Raw genomic sequence first — 19837 nt, forward strand, 5'->3', positions numbered from 1 at the left:
ACCATTGCTCCTTGTCCTGTCACAACAGGCCTTGCTAAAACGTCTGTCCCTGTCTTTCCTATAGGCCCCTTTAAGGACTGGAAGGCTGCTATAAGGTCTGCCCGCAGCCTTCTCTTCTCCAGGCTGAACAACCCCAACTCTCTCAGCTTGTCCTCGTAGGAGAGGGGCTCCAGCCCTCAGATCATTTTCGTGGCCCTCCTCTGGACCCGCTCCAACAGCTCCAAGTCCTTCTTGTGTTGAGGGCTCCAGAGCCGGACGCAGTACTCCAGGTGGGGTCTCACCAGAGCAGAGTAGAGGGGCAGAATTACCTCCCTCAAACTGGTGGCCACGCTTCTTTTGATGCAGCCCAGGATACGGTTGGCCTTCTGGGCTGCAAGCGCACATTGTTGGGTCATGTCCAGCTTTTCATCCATCAGTACCCCCAAATCCTTTTCCACAGGGCTGCTCTCGATCACATCACCCCCCAGCCTGTATTGAAAGAGAGGATTGCCCTGACCCATATGTAGAACCCTGCACTTGGCCTTGTTGAACCTCATGAGGTTCACACAGGCCCACTTCTCCAGCTTGTCCACGTCCCTCTGGATGACATCCCGTCCTTCTGGCGTGTCAACTGCACCACTCAGCTTGGTGTCATCTGCAAACTTGCTGATGGTGCACTCCATCTCGCTGTCAATGTCATTGATGAAAATATTGAACAGCACTGGTCCCAGCACGGAACCCTGAGGGACACCACTCGTCACTGATCTCCATCCGAGCCGTTGACTGCTACCCTCTGGACTGCTACCCTCTGGACCATCCAACTAATTCCTTATCCACTGAAAAGTCCACCCATCAAATCCGTATCTCTCCAATTTAGCAAGAAGAATGTTGCGGGGGACCACGTCAAAGGCTTTACAGAAGTCCAGATAGATGACATCCATTGCTTTTCCCTTGTCCACTGATGTGGTAACTCCATCGCAGAAAGCCACTAGGTTGGTCAGGCAGGACTTGCCCTTGGTGAAGCCATGTTGGCTGTCTCCAATCACCTCCCTGTCCTTCAAGTGCTCTAGCATAGCTTCTAGGAGGATCTGTTCCATGATCCTCCCAGGCACAGAGGTGAGGCTGACAGGTCAGTAGTTCCCAGGGTCATCCTTTCTATCGTTTTTAAAAATGGGCACAATGTTTCCCTTCTTCCAGTCACTCGGGACTTCACCTGACTGCCATAACTTTTCAAATATCATGGAGAGTGGCTTGGCAACTACATCAGCCAATTCCCTCACGACTCTGGGATGCATCTCATCAGGTCCCATAGACTTATTTAAGTTCACGTTCCTCAGGTGGTCACGAACCTGATCTTCCCTTACAGTGGGAGGGGCTTTACCCCCCTGGTCCCCTACATGTTGTCCATTGACTCAGGAGGGGTGAGGAGAGCAGTTCCCAGAGAAGACTGAAGCAAAAAAGTTGTTGAGTACCTAGGTCACCATTCTTGTTCATCAGTGGAGGTACGCTTTCTTTAACTTTCCTTTTCTGGTTGATTTACCTGTAGAAGCCCTTCTTCTTATTCTTTGCATCCCTTGCCAAGTTCGGCTCCAGATGCACCTTGGCCTTCCTGACCCCATCCCTACGCAAGCGGGCAGCGTCCCTATACTCTTCCCAGGTTACCCATCCCTGTTCCACTGCCTGCGCAGTTCCCTCTTGCTCTTTAGTTTGACCAGCATGTCTCGACTCAGCCATGCTGGTCTCTTCCCTTCCTTGCCTGATTTCCTACATCTGGGGACTGAGAGCTCTTGCGCTTTATGGAAAGCATCCTTAAAGATCTGCCAGCTCTGTTCTGCTCCCCTGTCCCTGAGGACCGTTTCCCAGGGGGTCCTACTAACTCCTTGAAGAGCTGGAATTTTGTTTTCCTAAAATTTAGGGTCGTGACTATACTCCTTACCTGTCCCATATCCCTCAGGACTGTGAACTCCACCAGTGCATGATCACTGAAGCCTAGGCTGCCTCCAATCTTGACGGCACTGATGAGCTCACTTGCACTGGTGACCATCAGGTCCAGTATCGCATCCCCTCGGGTAGGGGTGTCTATTACCTGGCTTAAGGCAAGGCAGTTACACGTAAACAGCACTTTTGCCATTTCCCTAAGAAAATATGAGGTTTTGTTTAATTTGAAAAAGCTCCACATTCTTTACCTTGCCTGGAGATGCTGCAAATTTCCCAAGTTTGCTGTCCTGAAGTGCTGTTGAATGTCATTTTGTAAACACAGATCTACCTTTGCCATGGAATGCACTAAACAGTAATTATATATATTCTTTCTCTACCTTTTCATAGAAAAGGCATATCTGAAGCCAGTTTAGTAGTCAAAAAAGTTAGGCAGGTCTTTCATCCCGATTTATTTTGAGGATAAGGCAGCCACCAAGAGAAAAGCAGAAATAGTCAGAAGAGCCTCATACTGATTAAGTAAAAAAATTTTTGTCTGTAGATGAGGTAATGGCTGAACACACATGTCTAATTATTATCCTTCAAAGGAAATCTGTTATGATTTTATTATTAAAAAAAATATTAAGTTGAACCACATTTGAGTGCTGGAGCGTGTCCAAAGAAGGGTAACAAAGCTGATGAAGGGTCTAGAGCACAAGTCTTACGAGGAGCAGCTGAGGGAACTGGGGTTGTTTAGTTTGGAGAAAAAGAAGGCTGAGGGGAGACCTTATTGCTCTCTACAACTACCTGAAAGGAGGTTGTAGTGAGGTGGGTGTGGGTCTCTCCTCCCAAGTAACAAGCCATAGGACAAGAGAAAATGGCCTCAAGTTGCATCAGGGGAGGTTTAGATTGGATATTAGGAAAAATTTCTTCACCAAAGGGGTTCTCAAGCACTGGAACAGGCTGCCCAGAGAAGTGGTTGAGTCACCATCCCTGGAGGTATTTAAGACGTGTAGACATGGTGCTTAGGGACATGGTTTAGCAATGAAATTGGCAATGCTAGGTTAACGGTTGGACCTGATGATCTTAAAGGTCTTTTCCAACCTAATCGATTCTATGATTCCACATGTTAACATCCTTTCATCAGCTACAGCTGCTAACCACAAGCTACTATGGTCTGATTTTATTGATAAAACACCTTGTTATTATCTGGGATATGTGAATCATTTCTCACTTGCCATACTAACATGAAGTACCTTTGAACTATAAGTATTGTGCAACATTTTTAATGACCAATTCAAAAAGCAGCCTAATTAGTGATTACCATGCAATGATATGCAACTGGTTTACACAAATTTGAAGGTGTCAAACCTGTTTTTACTAGAAAACCTCTATATAACTGGAATAAACAAGGACCGCTTTGAGTGCTCACACACCTTTTTCCAGCTAAATTTATTCATTCAATAATAACAACAACTTACCTCTCTACATATATCTTGTCATTTCTTTAGCTCATCATATTTACGAGACTAGCATAACCTTTAACTACTCTGACAAAGCCTCATTAACAGTATAAGCATTTAAAAAAAAAAATCAAGAAATCAGCATCAAATGTAAACAACTTTTATTCTACTACATGGTGCATTTCAAAGGGATCAAAAAACTGGCAAGGTAGCGTTGAAAGCCTACGTTGCTGCAATCTATTCCCTTTGATTATCTTTCATAAGCACATCTACTTCCCACCCACCCCACCATGGTATACTTCTAATGTGAAGATGTTGTGATACAAAAAGATACACCTCATCTTTCTTTTATGGATATCTAACAAAAATGACATCATTATTTGCTGAGACATGACCATGATGATTAGAGACCCAGAGAAACTTATTCCCATAAACAGTAATTCCGTAAGGACAAACTATAATTTTGCACAGTACACAAAACCTGCAGTTCTTAATGACTACAGACTGAAGAAAAATTACAACTTGAAAACAACATGATTTCAGACAAATGACAGCTGTTGAATTCTTGTTTCTGCACTTAAAAAGCACACGTACCTTTTCCTAAATGTGTATTTATACTCATGTATCTAGCTGTTCCTGTAAGGCTCTTGTGTTCTCGATATGGTATGTGCTTCTTTGTTTCTGCATCTATATACTCCTTTGCCAAACCAAAATCTATAATATGAATAATTTGCTGGGTTTTGTTTCCCGGTCGTCCTATTAAGAAGTTCTCAGGTTTTACATCTCTGTATATCAAGTTCTTTGAATGGACATATTCCATACGAGATATCTTTAATAAAAGGAAAAAATGACAGAAAGTTTAATTTAAGCTTCAGGTTGCCACATTGAATTATGGCAGAAGCTAAATATCTTACATTGACTTTATGTTTAGAGGAAATCACCCTTTCTATCACCTTAAAAACAAAGGCTATTGCTCTCAACAAGGTAACTCCCAGTTATAGTCAATGAAAATTGTACACATCCCCACAGTAGATACACCACATTGTGTACTGGAAACTTTCACACTGGACATTAGACATGAATCAGTATATAATAGAAGTTATCTTCTTTAAGAACAGCTGGCACCAAGTATATTTTGTGCACATTAAAACTATAATCAGAAATTATATCAAGCAGTGAGCAGCAAAGTTCCATGTAGATCTGTTACATATTAAAGGTATAAATGAGAGAAGCACTGAAAGTTCACCAATATGCATATAACCTCCATTATAGCTGGATCGCTTTCTATCAAAATTTATATGTTCAGAAAGGAACAGCAAGTATTAAATAAAGATGATCTTTGGATCTGTGATGATTTAGGCATTTTTTAAAAAATGAACTTTGTCATTTTGGCTGTAAATAAACTGAGTATGTCTATATGTCTATAGTTGCAGGCCTATTATCCAATTACAGTTGTGTCTTTAACAGCTATTTTTACCCTTCTTGGGTAAAAATATCACTACTTATTTAGGGAATTGGAAGTTCAGTATCATTAATATTTCATAAGGACTTATTTAAAACACATTGTATCAAGGTAAACATGCCTTATTTCTCTTTGTCTCTCTTTCTACTTCCACCCACCCTCAGGTGGGAACCAAATCAGGAAATATTCAAAAAAGGAAGAAATCCTTCACTGAATAATTTTGTGCTATTTTAGTATTTCTGGAAGGGTTTGAGGGATTTTTTGTTTGTTTGGTTGCTTGCTTTCCAAGAACGCCCAGGAAAAATATTTATGCTATTTAGGGGTCCCATCATCCAACTGTTTTTGTGGATTAATATTATTTTTATTTCATGAAGGTTTTCTTTTTAATTGAGTATGTCAAACTAAAATTCATGATTTCAGGTTATGATTATGAGAACTCAGAAGACACAATGAAACTACATTCATGCAATGACTCTTGAAAAACTATAACAAAGTAAATGAAAGTGACATAAGACAGTCTTTCTGATAAAACTGTATCACAGGCTCTTTAGAAGCCACGAACACCAATTTAAGACATAGGAAGTGCAAATCTCTTAAGTGAAATAAGCATTTAATCCATTGAAGACTGACTTAGTTACTCTAATGAACACTCAAATTAACATCTATGCTACTTACCAACTGTATGGCTATCATAAGAACGGTTTTAAGAGAAAAAGTCCTACCACACAAGTCAAATAAATCTTCCAGACTAGGTCCAAGTAGTTCTAGCACCATAGCATTATATTTGCCACATGGGCCAAAATAGTAAACCTGAGGTATTCCATCTGTAAAATGAAGATACAAAGTAATTATAAGGGGTTAAATAAGATTAATGAACACACCAATAACATTTCTACCCGATTTCAAGTGGATCTGAAGTTAAAAATACATTTTTCACACAAAAGCAACAATAAAACCTCGTAAAAACTACAGGTAAAAGATACAACAGGAGTCATGAAGGTAGTACCAGTTTCATTAAATATTTTATGAATATTACATGTTTGACTTGTGAAAGATTTAAAGCTTTTTATAAAAAATAAAAATCAGAACCTGTTAGGTTTTGTAACAGTAAATTGAAACAGGGTTTCAAAAAGATATGAAGAGAGGTTTAAAAAAGCTCCTTTTCTAAGAAATAGGCATTTCAATTAAGCTTTTTAAATTAAAGCTATGACAAACCTACATTCAGGAATAAAACCACTTTATCTATAGAAATCATTCAAAAATCCAAAAGAGAGTAATGAATCCCCAAAGTTTAGTGAGACATTAAGTCAAGTTTTAGATGCATCATCAAAATAAAAATACCATAGATGACAAACTGTTACAGTCATCACTTGTTAGTATTAATTTTTTTCCAAATACAAGCATTTTCTACTTAAATTTGCACTGGAAGGCTTGTCTTGTCTTCTCTTCCTCCATTAATTTTGGTTTCTGTTTAGATAGCACATAAAAGAAAAAATTTTTTCTTAAATGTGAGTTAGTCCATTAAAAATCTAAACACCACAGAGTGGAAGTTTCAGTGTTTGGGGTTTTTTTTTAACCTAGATTTCTAGTAAAATGTATGGTAGATTGAGATTTATTAATTCAAAACATATGAAGGATGGGGATTTTTTTAATGTAATCATAAGAACAGATGACAAATGGAATTTTTAGAAGTCTCAAGGGGAACCTATGATAAAGATTCACCCTAATTTTATTTCTGAAGTATCACACCAGACACCACTCTTAACTTCTTAAATTCTTTCAAAAATTCATGTCCAGAAAGAATCCATTAAATTCTGTTCTTACTGTCAAATCATTAAAATGATTTAGAAGAAAAAGATCTTTGAATAAAACACAATTTCCCATTTAAAATTTTATACTAACACAAATTTTTAAATTGGGGGGGGGGTGGTGGTGTTAGAAAATTATTAAAATAAAAAGTAAGTTCAGAACAAAACATGCATCATTTCCAAACACAATATATGGGAACAAAAATATCCCACTGTGTGTTCAGGTAACAATCTCTTAAATACTCTGTAAACAGGTATAAAATACATCTACTAGGAGGGCAAAAGGCAACTAAAGCTACATTTGTTTTCAAATCTTGCATGGAGTCTAAAATGTGAACTGTCACTCTGATACCTTATTAGTCTAACATTTTTCCTGATGTAAAATAAGTGTTATATTGTCCAACACAAAACACTTTGAAGAATATGTTAATTTGCTGTTCATAAAAACTGTAAAAACCAGAAGACTGTATTATTGTGTTGAAAAAGTGATTTTTGTTGAGTTTTCTGTGGCAGCATTCCAGAAACACATACTTACAGTACACGTTTCCTCAGACAGCTGGTGATATCGAGGCCATAAATGTCTTGAAAACTAGGGCTAAAAGTCACATGCATTGCACTGAGAAGATTCCCTTACTATCTAGTCTGTTACCAGAATCATTGAACAAAGGTCTCCTGATGTGCACAGCTTAGTCTACAAAAAGTACATGTTACCTGAAAAAATTACTTCTGTTCTTTTCCCTGAATAGAAGCATAATAAGCATGTTCATATAACAAGGCTTCTCCTTGCAGGAGAATCAGTTAAATACGTTTAACAAATCAGTTAAAGGTATCTAAACCTTTAGTAGAGACATAACCAACTTTCAGTTTAAGTTAGCAGTGCACATAAGATCACCTATTTCATTTGAAAGTGCTTCCTGAAAGAATATTTGACAAAAATGCAGGCATCGAAAGAGTGGAAATGTTCTTTAATATTCTCAGGCACTGCATTTACAATTACGCTAGCAACAATGCCACGTTCTATCTTCATGTTCATATATTTTCATGTATACTTTATCAATACAATGAATAGCACATATATTCAAAAAATTAATACAAAAATATTCGGCACTTCTGGACTTTATAGCTTTATATAAACACCTGCCTTAAGAAGCTAGGCAATCCAGAAGTTTGAAAATATCAATATTTAAAGCCTTATGATCCAAGTTTACTTTAGCCTTTTTGTACATATCCATTGTGTGACTATATGTAAAAATAACTTGGTATCATTGCCTCTATTCATCTTGCACTTCCTCATATGCACAGGACCTCTTCCTCATTCAGCAGAATAAATTCGGTTCACTTAAGGAAGCTAAATTCCAAATTTTTTTTGCTCTTCAGCATGTATCCTCTGTGTCTCATTCACTCTAAATATTCAATACTCTGAAAACGTATTTTTCCTTTCATGTGAGTTTCTGCTATTGTGTCCATTGTTACAATACAGTACTATACAGAACTAAAAAAATCTATTTCTAGAATACCCTAATGAAACACCGGATTTCACCTTCCTTCTCTGTAAATCAAACATAAGTTTAAAAATAAAAATATCCCTAACTCTGGATGTTTTTTGAGGTACATCAAGTCTCAAGTTTTTCATACCTTACTACAGTGCTACTTACACTCAGGGTACAGACTTGTAATTGTGTCCACTACAGCTCTGAGTAAAAAAAAACCCTACACCTTAATCTCTTAGCAAAACTAAAAGCAACTGAATGCAGCATTTTTAAGAGCATTTTCACTAATCTCTTTTCCTACAAGTGAGAATAATGAAAACATAACCCCTAAAAATCCAGTTTAACTGTTCAATTTCCTGAAGACTAGAGCTTCCATTTATTTTTTAAATATGCATAATCATACCTATGTCTATACTAATATACTTAATATGGATCAGAAAAGATATTTGTACACATAAGGGGATGATATAACTCTAGAACTCAAGTTTTCTGCCTCCACTTTCTGGTATGGTGGAATTAGACACGGAAATGTGGAGGTATCTGCAGCAGCAAATTACGTTATCCAACAGATGTATAGAAACATAAGTTTTAAAAAAAAAAAAAAAAAAAAACCACCACAAAACAAACCAAAACCACCAAACCACCTGAGCATATCAAGAGAAAGAAAAGCACTGGGAATTTGGAAGAAAGAGCACCACTTGTAATGGCCTGAGACATATTCTGAGAATTTCTGTTCTTATATTTGCACGTTTAAACCCCAAAATATTCTCAACACAAGTTAGTCTCCTCTATTACCACTGCATCTGCTCTCTGTGTCTCTTTATAACATTTTAAAATATTTAATACACTTTGACAACACAGAAGCCAGAAGACTATTGGGCTTTGTCTAGATTTGTAGAACTTGTTTGCATGACTACATGCTAGTAAAAGAGGAAACATTTGTGGAAAGGAATTTATGACATTGTCAGATTTGTAAGCAGAGTTGCTAATTTCAGAAGTGTGTTTATAGGAGATGTCAAAAAACACCCTTTAACATTTTATTCTACCACATCATACCATGAGAGCACCACAGCAACTCCTGTTAAGTACATCCAGGGCAAGGAGTTAGTGTTTCAGCTGTGATCAGTTTCATTTTATTTAACATGGCAAGAACAGTACTTATTCTACCTACAACACTTGATCTTCTGATTAGACGAAAACTCCAGAACACCCCAAAATTGTTTAACATGTTGTTACTAACTTACGCAAGGCAGATATGGAGTATTATGTCTAAAATTCCCCGTGTTTATAAAATAATTTTATATTAACAGTTCAAAGTACTAGAAGTTTGGGGGTTTGTTTTATTTTTTAAATCAAAATAGTCTTACTGCTTTTGCTTAAAAACAATAACCTAACATCATTCCGTTATTTGCATTATTTCTTCCATGTCTCTAGATCTCCAGAAGAAAAGTCAGAAAGTAACATGTTACTAATGAAGAGTATCTGGGGGTTTTTCCCCCACAACAGAGATATAAATGTAAGCTCTTTTATATAAACCTTTAAGAAAAATAGGGTAAGTTAGAAAAACAAAGAAACTTTCATTTCTAGGAAATGAAGAATTCACCCTTTTGTTGACAGGATATTCCAACACTTATTACCAATTAAGAGCATGTATTTTATTTTCATTTTGAATTAGTCTAGCTTCAACCATTGAAGCCCTTTGGTGTAAGAATACAAGAAGGAAATACTGTGAACTTGTAAGACACACCCTAGTCTTTCTGCAAAATTAAAGTCAGTGTTCTTACGTATCTTGCTTAATAATATACTTTGATTACTATTCAACCCTCTCTATTAGCTTGACAGATCTTCTGCCCCATTCTCAAAAATCCTTTTTAAAAAGAAGTACGCCCCCAAATTATGTGCAGAATTCAATGCCTGTCACACTAATGTCACTATAAAGTTACAAGTAACTTCCTATTCTTCCGCCAATGAAGAAACTTACCTGTGGCCAAAAAAAGAGTATCACATACTCTTACTACATTAACACTAAAACATCCAATTCCTTTCTAGGTTTACAACTCTCAATACAGTATCCTTATTTTCAGATATGAGTCACATTTGTTTATCCCTAGATATTTATACTTGCTCACAAGTAAAACACTTCCATTTGAATGGACTCAATTTACTAAAGACATCTACAATGCTTTATGTGACTGCCCTGTCATAAAATTGTAAATCCATTTTAAACCAATATGACTTTCAATCCCATTTTACTCGTGACAAAAATCAAGAAAGTCTTGTCTGGAAATTCACTACTTGAATATTGCTTGGATTCCAGTTTCTTTCTCTAGAAACGTTAATTTTCATTAGCCACCTAAAACATTGCTGCTGTACACCACTGGTCTCCAAAATAAAGTGCGCACAACCAAAAAGTGCACAAGACTATCCACTGGGGTGCTGGAAAAAATATGAGAACTTATATTTATTTTTTATCTAAAAATAAGAAACTAAGCCTTGCTAATATTAAGCGTACAGCTTGACAGTGGAGCCCTCACTCAGTCAGATGGTTGTCTTGCATATGGTACACACAGCAGATATCCTGGAAGAAGAGCAGGAATGTGGAGATGATGACAGTGGCATACTTGTTTGTTCACTCTTTTGGCTTACTGCAGTTTACATATGCCCCGTTAAGTGGATTTATGGATTACCTTGTCTAATTTTCACTAAACTACCCTTCACAAAACAGACAAGTGGCTTAAAACAATTCCTACAAAGAAACCACATGTTGAAGATAATGCTACTAATGCTAGCACAAGCAAACAAGAAAACAGCAGAGCTGACACTTCTACTCCTTCTACAAGCTTGTTTTCAAGAATTTCTTGAAAAGCTAACTACAGAAGACTACTGCTTTGTGTTTACCAGATCAAGAAAACTGCATTAAATATTCCATATAAATTACCAACCTGTGATAAAAATTGTGCATCATCAAAATATCGTCAAAAATATTATCAAAACATCATTAAAATCATCATCAAAATATCAAATAAGGGGCACATATCCTCCCATTAGTAATTTTTTCCATAACTGTATACATTGTAATCCCTCCAGTATTTTACTATTAGTAAGTCAGACTTATACTTTGTTTTATATTCAGAGAGCAGAAAAGGAAAACAAGTGTTGTCTTCTTTTCTCCTGTTCCCAGATTCTTAGCACTGAGTGATGAGTTACTGAATAGAACCACCTCTGTCATCTGTCAAGACTAGTTTATCACTCAAATGCTTTAGTCCACCATGCCTAGTGTCCTGGTTTCGGCTGGGATAGAGTTGATTTCCTTCCTAGTGGCTGGTGTAGTGCTGTGTTTTGGGTTTTAGTATGAGAATAATATTGATAACACGCCGATGTTTTGGCTGTTGCTAAGCAGTATTTACACTGGTCAAGGACTTTTTTTTCAGCTCCCCACACTCTGCCAGGTGCCCAAGAAGCTGGGAGGGGGCACAGCCAGGATTGTTGATCCAAACTGACCAAAGAGCTATTCCATACCACATGACATCGTGCTCAGTATATAAAGCTGGGGAAGAAGAAGGAAGGGGGGGACATTCGGAGTGATGGTGTTTGTCTTCCCAAGTAACCATTACGCATGAGGGAGCCCTGCTTTCCTGGAGATGGCTGAACACCTGCCTGCCTATGGGAAGTAGTGAATGAATTCCTTGCTTCACTTTGCCCGCCCGAGCAGCTTTTCCGTTCTCTATTAAACTGTCCTTATCTCAACCCACGAGGGTTCTCACTTTTACTCTTCCGATTCTCTTCCCCATCCCACCGTGGGGGGAGTGAGCAAGCGGCTGCGTGGTGCTTAGCTGCCGTCTGGGGCTAAACCATGACAGTTCTTTCTGGCGCCCAACGTAGGGCTCGATGGATTTGAGATAACGGCAGATTTGATTGGAATGTGCTAGATGATAGAATTTATAGCTGTTATTGCTGTTTAGCTATTAATCAGCAGGCTTCTGTGCTTGTCATAGGGCTTACTTTCCTTACCGTATATTAGAGTCTAGGGCTCATTAGTGGCTGCTTTTTGCTTTTACTGCTTGCCGTGCTGCTGTGCTGCTTATCACCTTATTCTGCTGTGCCTGGGAACATTTTGATAACAGCAATGGCCATGAGCCTGGGCTGGCAGATGGCCAGGGCATCGCTGCTGCTTCTGTGCTCTGCTTTAATTGGTGATGTTTTGCCTGTGAAATTTGTTATTAAAACAGTGATCTTGGATTTATTTTGGTATTATCTAAGTGCTGTACTGAAACCGTTATTGTATGTCAGGTATTACTTTATGGAGGAAATGCAGAATTGTACCTTCACTACTTTCTTCTACAATGCTTCCTCCTTCATTGCAATAACTTTTCAGTATCTTGAACATCCTTGGGTAGTTAAGATACATCTATTGGTATTGCTTGGGAATATTGTTTCAATCTTGTCCAAGATTAGTAAGCAATTTAAGAATATCATCCAGAGATCTGCCCCAAGGCCAGATAGTTATGAGCTGCAGGGTGTGTGGGATAGCATGGGCAAATGCTTAAGTTATTGGGCACCTCCAGTGTTTTGGAACTTCACCCCTGAACAAAAGCAGAATCCTGAAAAATTAGTAGAATATTGCGAAAAAGTATGTCGTCACCCTGCCAATTCTAGGGAGACACAAATCACTGCAATGTGCTGGGGCCTGGCCCATGCCTACCGAGCCCTGTTCAACACTATTCAGAACCCTCAAGGATCTGGTGACAAAGTGACAAGCACAGCGGCTGCTCCAATTACCCCTGCAACAGGCACTGCAGCTGTTCCGATTACCCCTGCAACAGGCATTGCCGCTGCTCTGATTACCCCTGCAACAGGCACTGCCACTGCTCCAGCCCCCGCTGCGACAGGCACTGCGGCTGCAGCTGCTCCAGACAACTCTGTTACAAGCACTGCGGTTCAGACAGAGAACCAACCCGTGTCAGTATCAGTTGCCCCTATACATAAAAAGAAATCCTGGAAGCGAAAGTCAGCTCATTTAGAAAGGGAAGATGAAGGAGCAGGGCCATCACAGAGAGAGGAAGAGGAAGACGAAGAACTCTTAAATGAGATGGAAACCACCCGATCCCTATCCCTGAGTGAGCTGCGAGATATGTGAAAAGATTTCAGCCGTCGTCCAGGGGAGCACATTGTCACCTGGCTGCTCCAATGCTGGGATAGCGGGGCCAATAGCCTGGAATTAGAGGGTAAGGAAGCCAAACAGCTGGGATCCCTTTCTAGGGAAGAGGGCACTGACAAAGCGATTGGAAAAGGGGAACCAGCCCGCAGCCTCTGGAGACGACTCCTGTCAGCTATAAAGGAAAGGTATCCCCCTTCAAGGAAGATGTTCCATACCGCCCTGGGAAATGGACCACCATGGAGAGAGGTATCCAGTACCTGAGGGAATTAGCTGTGTCAGAAGTGATTTATGGTGATCTGGACGATGTGCAGTCACCCACAGATCCAGATGAGGTCCAGCGCACAAGACCTATGTGGCGGAAGTTGGTACGGAACGCACCACCGTCGTTTGCCAACTCATGGTCCAACAGTGAATGAAGCTGCTACTAACCTCCGGGAACACAAAGAAAGTATCTCTTCCTCCCTTGTCTCAGCTGTGGAAAAACTGTCCCGGAAGGTCCAGCGACTCGAAGAAGGTATGTCCTACTCCCCACCTATACGGACCAGTGTCTCAACTATTAGGAGTCAGCGTTCCTCTGCTCAAGAGAGAGGATATAGAGGATACACACCACGGGGCACCCTAGGGTTTTACTTGCGTGACCACAGAGAGGACATGAGGAAGTGGGATGGAAAACCTACCTCGACCCTAGAAGCACGGGTACGTGAGCTGCAAGGAAAAACAATCACCAAATGGGGTTTTTCCAGGAAAATTGCTGCTCTGGTTTCCACTGGACAGTTCCCCAGGCAGAGTAAAAGAGCTGATCTTACTCTTGATTATAATGAAGAAACTCCTTACTCGTATATACAAGAAGTGGGTAATGAATATTGTGTCCAGGACTAGGGGGGCCCTGCCTCCAGCCAGGTGGAGGAAAGGGACTACCGGGTTTACTGGACTGTATGGATTCGATGGCCTGGCACATCAGACCCACAGGAGTATAAGGCTGTTGTAGACACCAATGCACAGTGTACCCTAATGCCATCAAGCTATATAGACGCAGAACCCATCCGTATTTCTGGAGTCACAGGGGGATGCCAACAGCTAACTGTACTGGAGGCCAAAGTGAGCCTAACTGGGAATGAGTGGCAAAAGCACCCTCTTGTGACTGGCCCAGAGGCTCCGTGCATCCTTGGCATAGACCACCTCAGGAGAGGTTATTTCAAGGACCCAAAAGGGTACTGGCGGGCTTTTGGTATAGCTGCCTTGCAGACAGAGGAAATTAAACAGCTGTCCACCTTGCCTGGTCTCTCAGAGGACCATTCTGTTGTGGGGTTGCTGAGGGTCAAAGAACAACAGGTGCCAAATGCTACCACAACGGTGCACCAGAGGCAATATCGTACCAACCGAGACTCCCTGATTCCTATCCATAAGCTGATTCGTCGACTGGAGAGCCAAGGAGTGATCAGTAAGACTTGTTCACCTTTTAACAGCCCTATACGGCCAGTGAGAAAGTCTAATGGAGAGTGGAGACTGACAGTAGACTATCGTGGCCTGAATGAAGTCACACGGCCGCTGAGTGCTGCCGTGCCGGACATGTTGGAACTGCAATACGAACTGGAGTCAAAAGCAGCCAAGCAGTATGCTACAACTGATATCGCTAATGCGTTCTTCTCAATCCCTTTAGCAGCAGAGTGCAGGCCAGTTTGCTTTCACTTGGAGGGGCGTTCAGTACACTTGGAATCAACTGCCCCAGGGGTGGAAACACAGCCCCACCATTTGCCATGGACTGATTCAGACTGCACTGGAACAGGGCGAAGCTCCAGAACGTCTGCAATACATTGATGACATCATCATATGGGGCAATACAGCAGAGGAAGTTTTTGAGAAAGGGAAGAAAATAGTCCAGATCCTCCTGAAAGCCGGCTTTGCCATAAAACAAAGTCAGGTCAAGGGACCTGCACAGGAGATCCAGTTTTTAGGAATAAGATGGCAAGATGGACGTCGTCAGATCCCAAAGGATGTGATTAACAAAATAACAGCCATGCCTCCACCAACTAGCAAAAAGGAAACACAAGCTTTCTCAGGCATTGTGGGTTTTTGGAGAATGCATATCCCAAATTACAGTTTGATCGTAAGCCCTCTCTACCAAGTGACCCAGAAGAAGAACGATTTCAAATGGGGCCCCAAGCAACGACAAGCCTTTCAACAAATTACACAGGAGGTAGTTCATGCAGTAGCCCTTGGGCCAGTCCGGGCAGGGCAAGATGTAAAAAATGTGCTCTACACCACAGCCGGGGAGAATGGCCCTACCTGGAGCCTCTGGCAGAAAGAACCAGGGGAGACTTGAGGTCGACTCCTTGGGTTTTGGAGTCGGGGATACAGAGGATCCGAGGCCCGCTATACCCCAACTGAAAAAGAGACATTGGCAGCATACGAAGGGGTTCAAGCTGCTTCGGAAGTGGTTGGCACTGAAGCACAACTCCTCTTGGCACCTTGACTACCAGTTCTGGGCTGGATGTTCAAAGGGAGGGTCCCCTCCACACATCATGCAACTGATGCTACGTGGAGTAAGTGGGTTGCACTGATTACACAACGGGCTCGAATAGGAAACCCAAACCGCCCAGGAATCTTGGAATTAATTATGGACTGGCCAGAAGGCAAAGATTTCAGAATATCACCAGAGGAGGAGGTGACGCATGCTGAGGAGGCCCCCCTGTACAATAAACTACCAGAAAATGAGAAGCAATATGCCCTGTTCACTGATGGGTCCTGTCATATTGTAGGAAAACATCGGAGTTGGAAAGCTGCTGTATGGAGTCCTATACGACAAGTTATAGAAACTGCTGAAGGAGAAGGTGAACCGAGCCAATTTGCAGAAGTAAAGGCCATCCAGCTGGCTTTAGGCATTGCTGAACAAGAAAAGTGGCCAGTGCTCTATCTCTATACTGACTCATGGATGGTGGCAAATGCCTGTGGGGGTGGTTACAGCAATGGAAGCAGAGCAACTGGCAGCGCAGAGGCAAACCCATCTGGGGTGCAGCACTGTGGCAAGATATTGCTGCCCGGGTGGAGAACCTGGTTGTAAAAGTACGTCACGTAGATGCTCATGTACCCAAGAGTCGGGCCACTGAGGAACATCAAAACAACCAGCAGGTGGATCAGGCTGCTAAGATTGAAGTGGCTCAGGTGGATCTGGACTGGCAACATAAGGGTGAATTATTTATAGCTCAGTGGGCCCATGACACCTCAGGCCATCAAAGAGATGCAACAGATAGATGGGCTCGTGATCGAGGGGTGGACTTGACCATGGACACTATTGCACAGGTTATCCATGAATGTGAAACATGCGCTGCAATTAAACAAGCTAAGCGGTTAAAGCCTCTGTGGTATGGAGGGTGATGGCTGAAATATAAATATGGGGAGGCCTGGCAGATCGATTATATCACACTCCCACAAACCCACCAAGGGAAGCGCCATGTGCTTACAATGGTGGAAGCAACCACCGGACGGCTGGAAACATATCCTGTGCCCCATGCCACCGCCTGGAACACTATCCTGGGCCTTGAAAAGCAAGTCCTATGGCAACATGGAACCCCAGAAAGAATTGAATCAGACAACAGGACGCATTTCTGAAACAATGTCATAAACACCTGGGCCAAAGAGCATGGCACTGAGTGGGTATACCACATCCCCTATCATGCACCAGCCTCCAGGAAAATCAAACAATACAATGGGCTGTTAAATACGACACTGAGCAATAGGTGGTGGGACATTCAAACATTGGGATAAATATTTAGCAAAGGCCACCTGGATAGTCAGCCCCTAGGGGATCTGTCAATTGAGCTGGCTCTGCTCAATCAAAACTTTTATGCACTGTAGAAGGAGATAAAGTCCCTGTAGTGCACATAAAAAAACATGCTGGGGAAGACAGTCTGGGTTACTCCTGCCTCAGGCAAAGGCAAGCCCATTTATGGGATTGCTTTTGCTCAAGGACCTGGATGTACTTGGTGGGTAATGCAAAAGGATGGGGAAGTCCAATGTGTACCTCAAGGGGATTTGATTTTGGGCAAGAACAGCCAATGAATTAAATAGTATGATGTTAATTGCTATATAGTATTGTATGTCATCACTTTTATGGTTGCTATACACCATATCAACGGTATTTCAGTGAGAATCACCCAGATTAATGAAGAATGAACTTTGATGAAACCGAGCAAAGTGCAGCAGTGATGGAACCAGAACTAGCTTCAGCATGCAGCAACCCAACACCACACACCATCTCTCCTGCCCTGAAGGACTGTTATGACAGACGGAGCCCAAAGTCATGCACTAAATGAACCCAACAGGCATTTTAGAGGGATGGCCTATAGACTTAAGGGAATGATATCTGTGTATATATCAAAAGACAGGAAAGGTGGTGGTGATTAATTGGAATGTATTGGAAAGGGTAGAACCTGGGCATGATGTAAATGGTACAGAATAAGGGGTGGATACTGTCCTGGCTTCAGCTGGGATAGAGTTAATTTTCTTCCTAGTAGCTGGTGTAGTGCTGTGTTTTGGATTTTAGTATGAGAATAATGTTGATAACACACTGATGGTTTAGTTGTTGCTAAGTAGTGTTTACACTGGTCAAGGACTTTCCCGCTTCCCCTGCTCTGCCAGGCGCACAAGAAACTGGGAGAGGGCACAGCCAAGATGGTTGATTCAAACTGGCCAAAGGGCTATTCCATACCATATGATGTCACGCTCAGTATAGAAACTGGGGGGAGTAGGCCAGGGGGCAGCAATCACTGCCTGGCTGGGTGTCAGTCAGCAGGTAGTGAGCGGTTGTATCACTTGTTTTTTTCCCTGGGTTTTGTTCCTCTTTCACTCTCTTGTTATTCTCCTTCTCATTACAGGCTTTTATTATTATTATTATTGTTCCAATTATTAAATGTTCTTATCTCAACCCACAAGTTTTCTTACTTTTGCTCTTCTGATTCTCTCCCCCATCCCACCAGGGGGGAGAGTGAGTGAGCGGCTGGGTGGTACTTAATTGCTGACTGGGGCTAAACCACAACGCTGGCCTGAGTCCTCTGAAAGTAAACAATTACAAAATCCAGCATAGTGCCAGATGTGGTTTTTGACTTGAACCAAAGCAGTGTATGCAAAACCATGCATACACAAAATCAAAGTAGCATATACAGAATGTCATACAGTCTCAGGAAATGTAGCACTTTATAGCTACTGAAACGATGATCATCCAGGCACTGGAAAACTCTAAACATGGAATGAGACACTACCTAAGCAATATGACTTCAGCACTGCTAAAATGCCACGTTGGAGGCACACACCACAACACTTAGACTACATTTCTTATTTACAAATATAAGAATACGTTTGCAAATATAAGAAATAGTAATATATCCATAAGATTTTTTCCATTAAAATAGATTTAATAACTAGTTATTCACATTACTAAAACAGAATTAGACATGCATTTTTATTGTAAGCCCTATTAAATCAAATATGCATTTATCTAACATTCACAGTGTTCTGTGAACCGTACCATCAAGCCTCTTTCACAATTACAGCTATTATATTTTATACAAAATAACACTGATTAATCTCTGAAATCTGTGTGTGATGTCATATTCCAAGTTTAATACAAGTTTTTGTATACTGCCAGGCTTCTTATGGTCAGCAATTATTGTTTCTCAGAAACATTAACATGTGCACCTATAAGTTACATTTAAATTTATGCAGCTCCCATTCTTACCAGATCTCTTGCACTTACTCTAGGGGAAAAAAAATATTATATTTAAATAATTTATTAATATAAAGAAAATTCTGTACATTTCCTTAAGCCAAATGCTAGAAAGGACTGGCATAAAATAAGAAAAAACTGCCAGCAACACTTCTGATAGGTTTTTTCAGACTATAATTACTAATTTATTTTTTAAAGTATCATCATCGTTCATTCAATTAAACATAAGTTTTAGTATATTCACATTAATAATTGAGCAGCTCAACCTTCCTGTTAAAGTGTATCGGCAGCAACAGAACTCAAAACTGAGTCAGCTTTTTCCACAAACAACTCACAACAAAACCACAGCAGTCATCAATACACAGATTAACAGTACATATGAACAGATACCTCTTCAGTCAAGAAATTCATTATTTGATTCAGTTTAAGTGCTTTTAACAAATTTTTAAATTAAGCATAAAGCATGAAGCATGATTTTCTAAGTTCACCTACCCTGTATTTTTACTATTTACTAGAGATTAAAAAACACTTCAACTGCTTATTGTTTATTCTCCTGCATAATAACCCCAGTCAAAAGTAGAACAAAAGTAATAATGTAAGACAGCATTACTAAAAAAATTGAAAAAAACAAAATCAGTTTTCAGTTTAAGAGCAAGGTCTCAGCTACCTACCTAAAAGTACAGCTTAAAGCAATGTTCATGTGAAGTTACTAAAAAAATTCACTTTGCATTTATACTGAATGACTGTGAGCAAGATATATGGACAGGTTATGAAGTGAGACAACTCAAAGATAGACACACAAGAACTCATAAAACATTATTTACATATGTAAAACTAAGAC

At 40.5% G+C, this 19837-nt stretch overlaps 1 protein-coding gene across 5 annotated transcripts in view; it reads right to left on the reverse strand.

The window, feature by feature from the left end:
• Nucleotides 1–19837, reverse strand: part of CSNK1G3 (casein kinase 1 gamma 3) — a 120309-nt gene that overhangs the window by 59483 nt on the left and 40989 nt on the right. For all 5 annotated transcript variants that reach the window (XM_075526318.1, XM_075526322.1, XM_075526321.1 and 2 more), the window contains 2 exons: nt 5494–5642; nt 3951–4185 (listed from right to left, as the gene is read on the reverse strand). In XM_075526318.1, coding sequence (XP_075382433.1) covers nt 3951–4185; nt 5494–5642 — 384 coding nt within the window. The remainder of the gene's footprint in view (nt 1–3950; nt 4186–5493; nt 5643–19837) is intronic.

Source organism: Mycteria americana, chromosome Z (genome assembly GCF_035582795.1).
Source record: "Mycteria americana isolate JAX WOST 10 ecotype Jacksonville Zoo and Gardens chromosome Z, USCA_MyAme_1.0, whole genome shotgun sequence".
NCBI lineage: Eukaryota > Metazoa > Chordata > Aves > Ciconiiformes > Ciconiidae > Mycteria > Mycteria americana.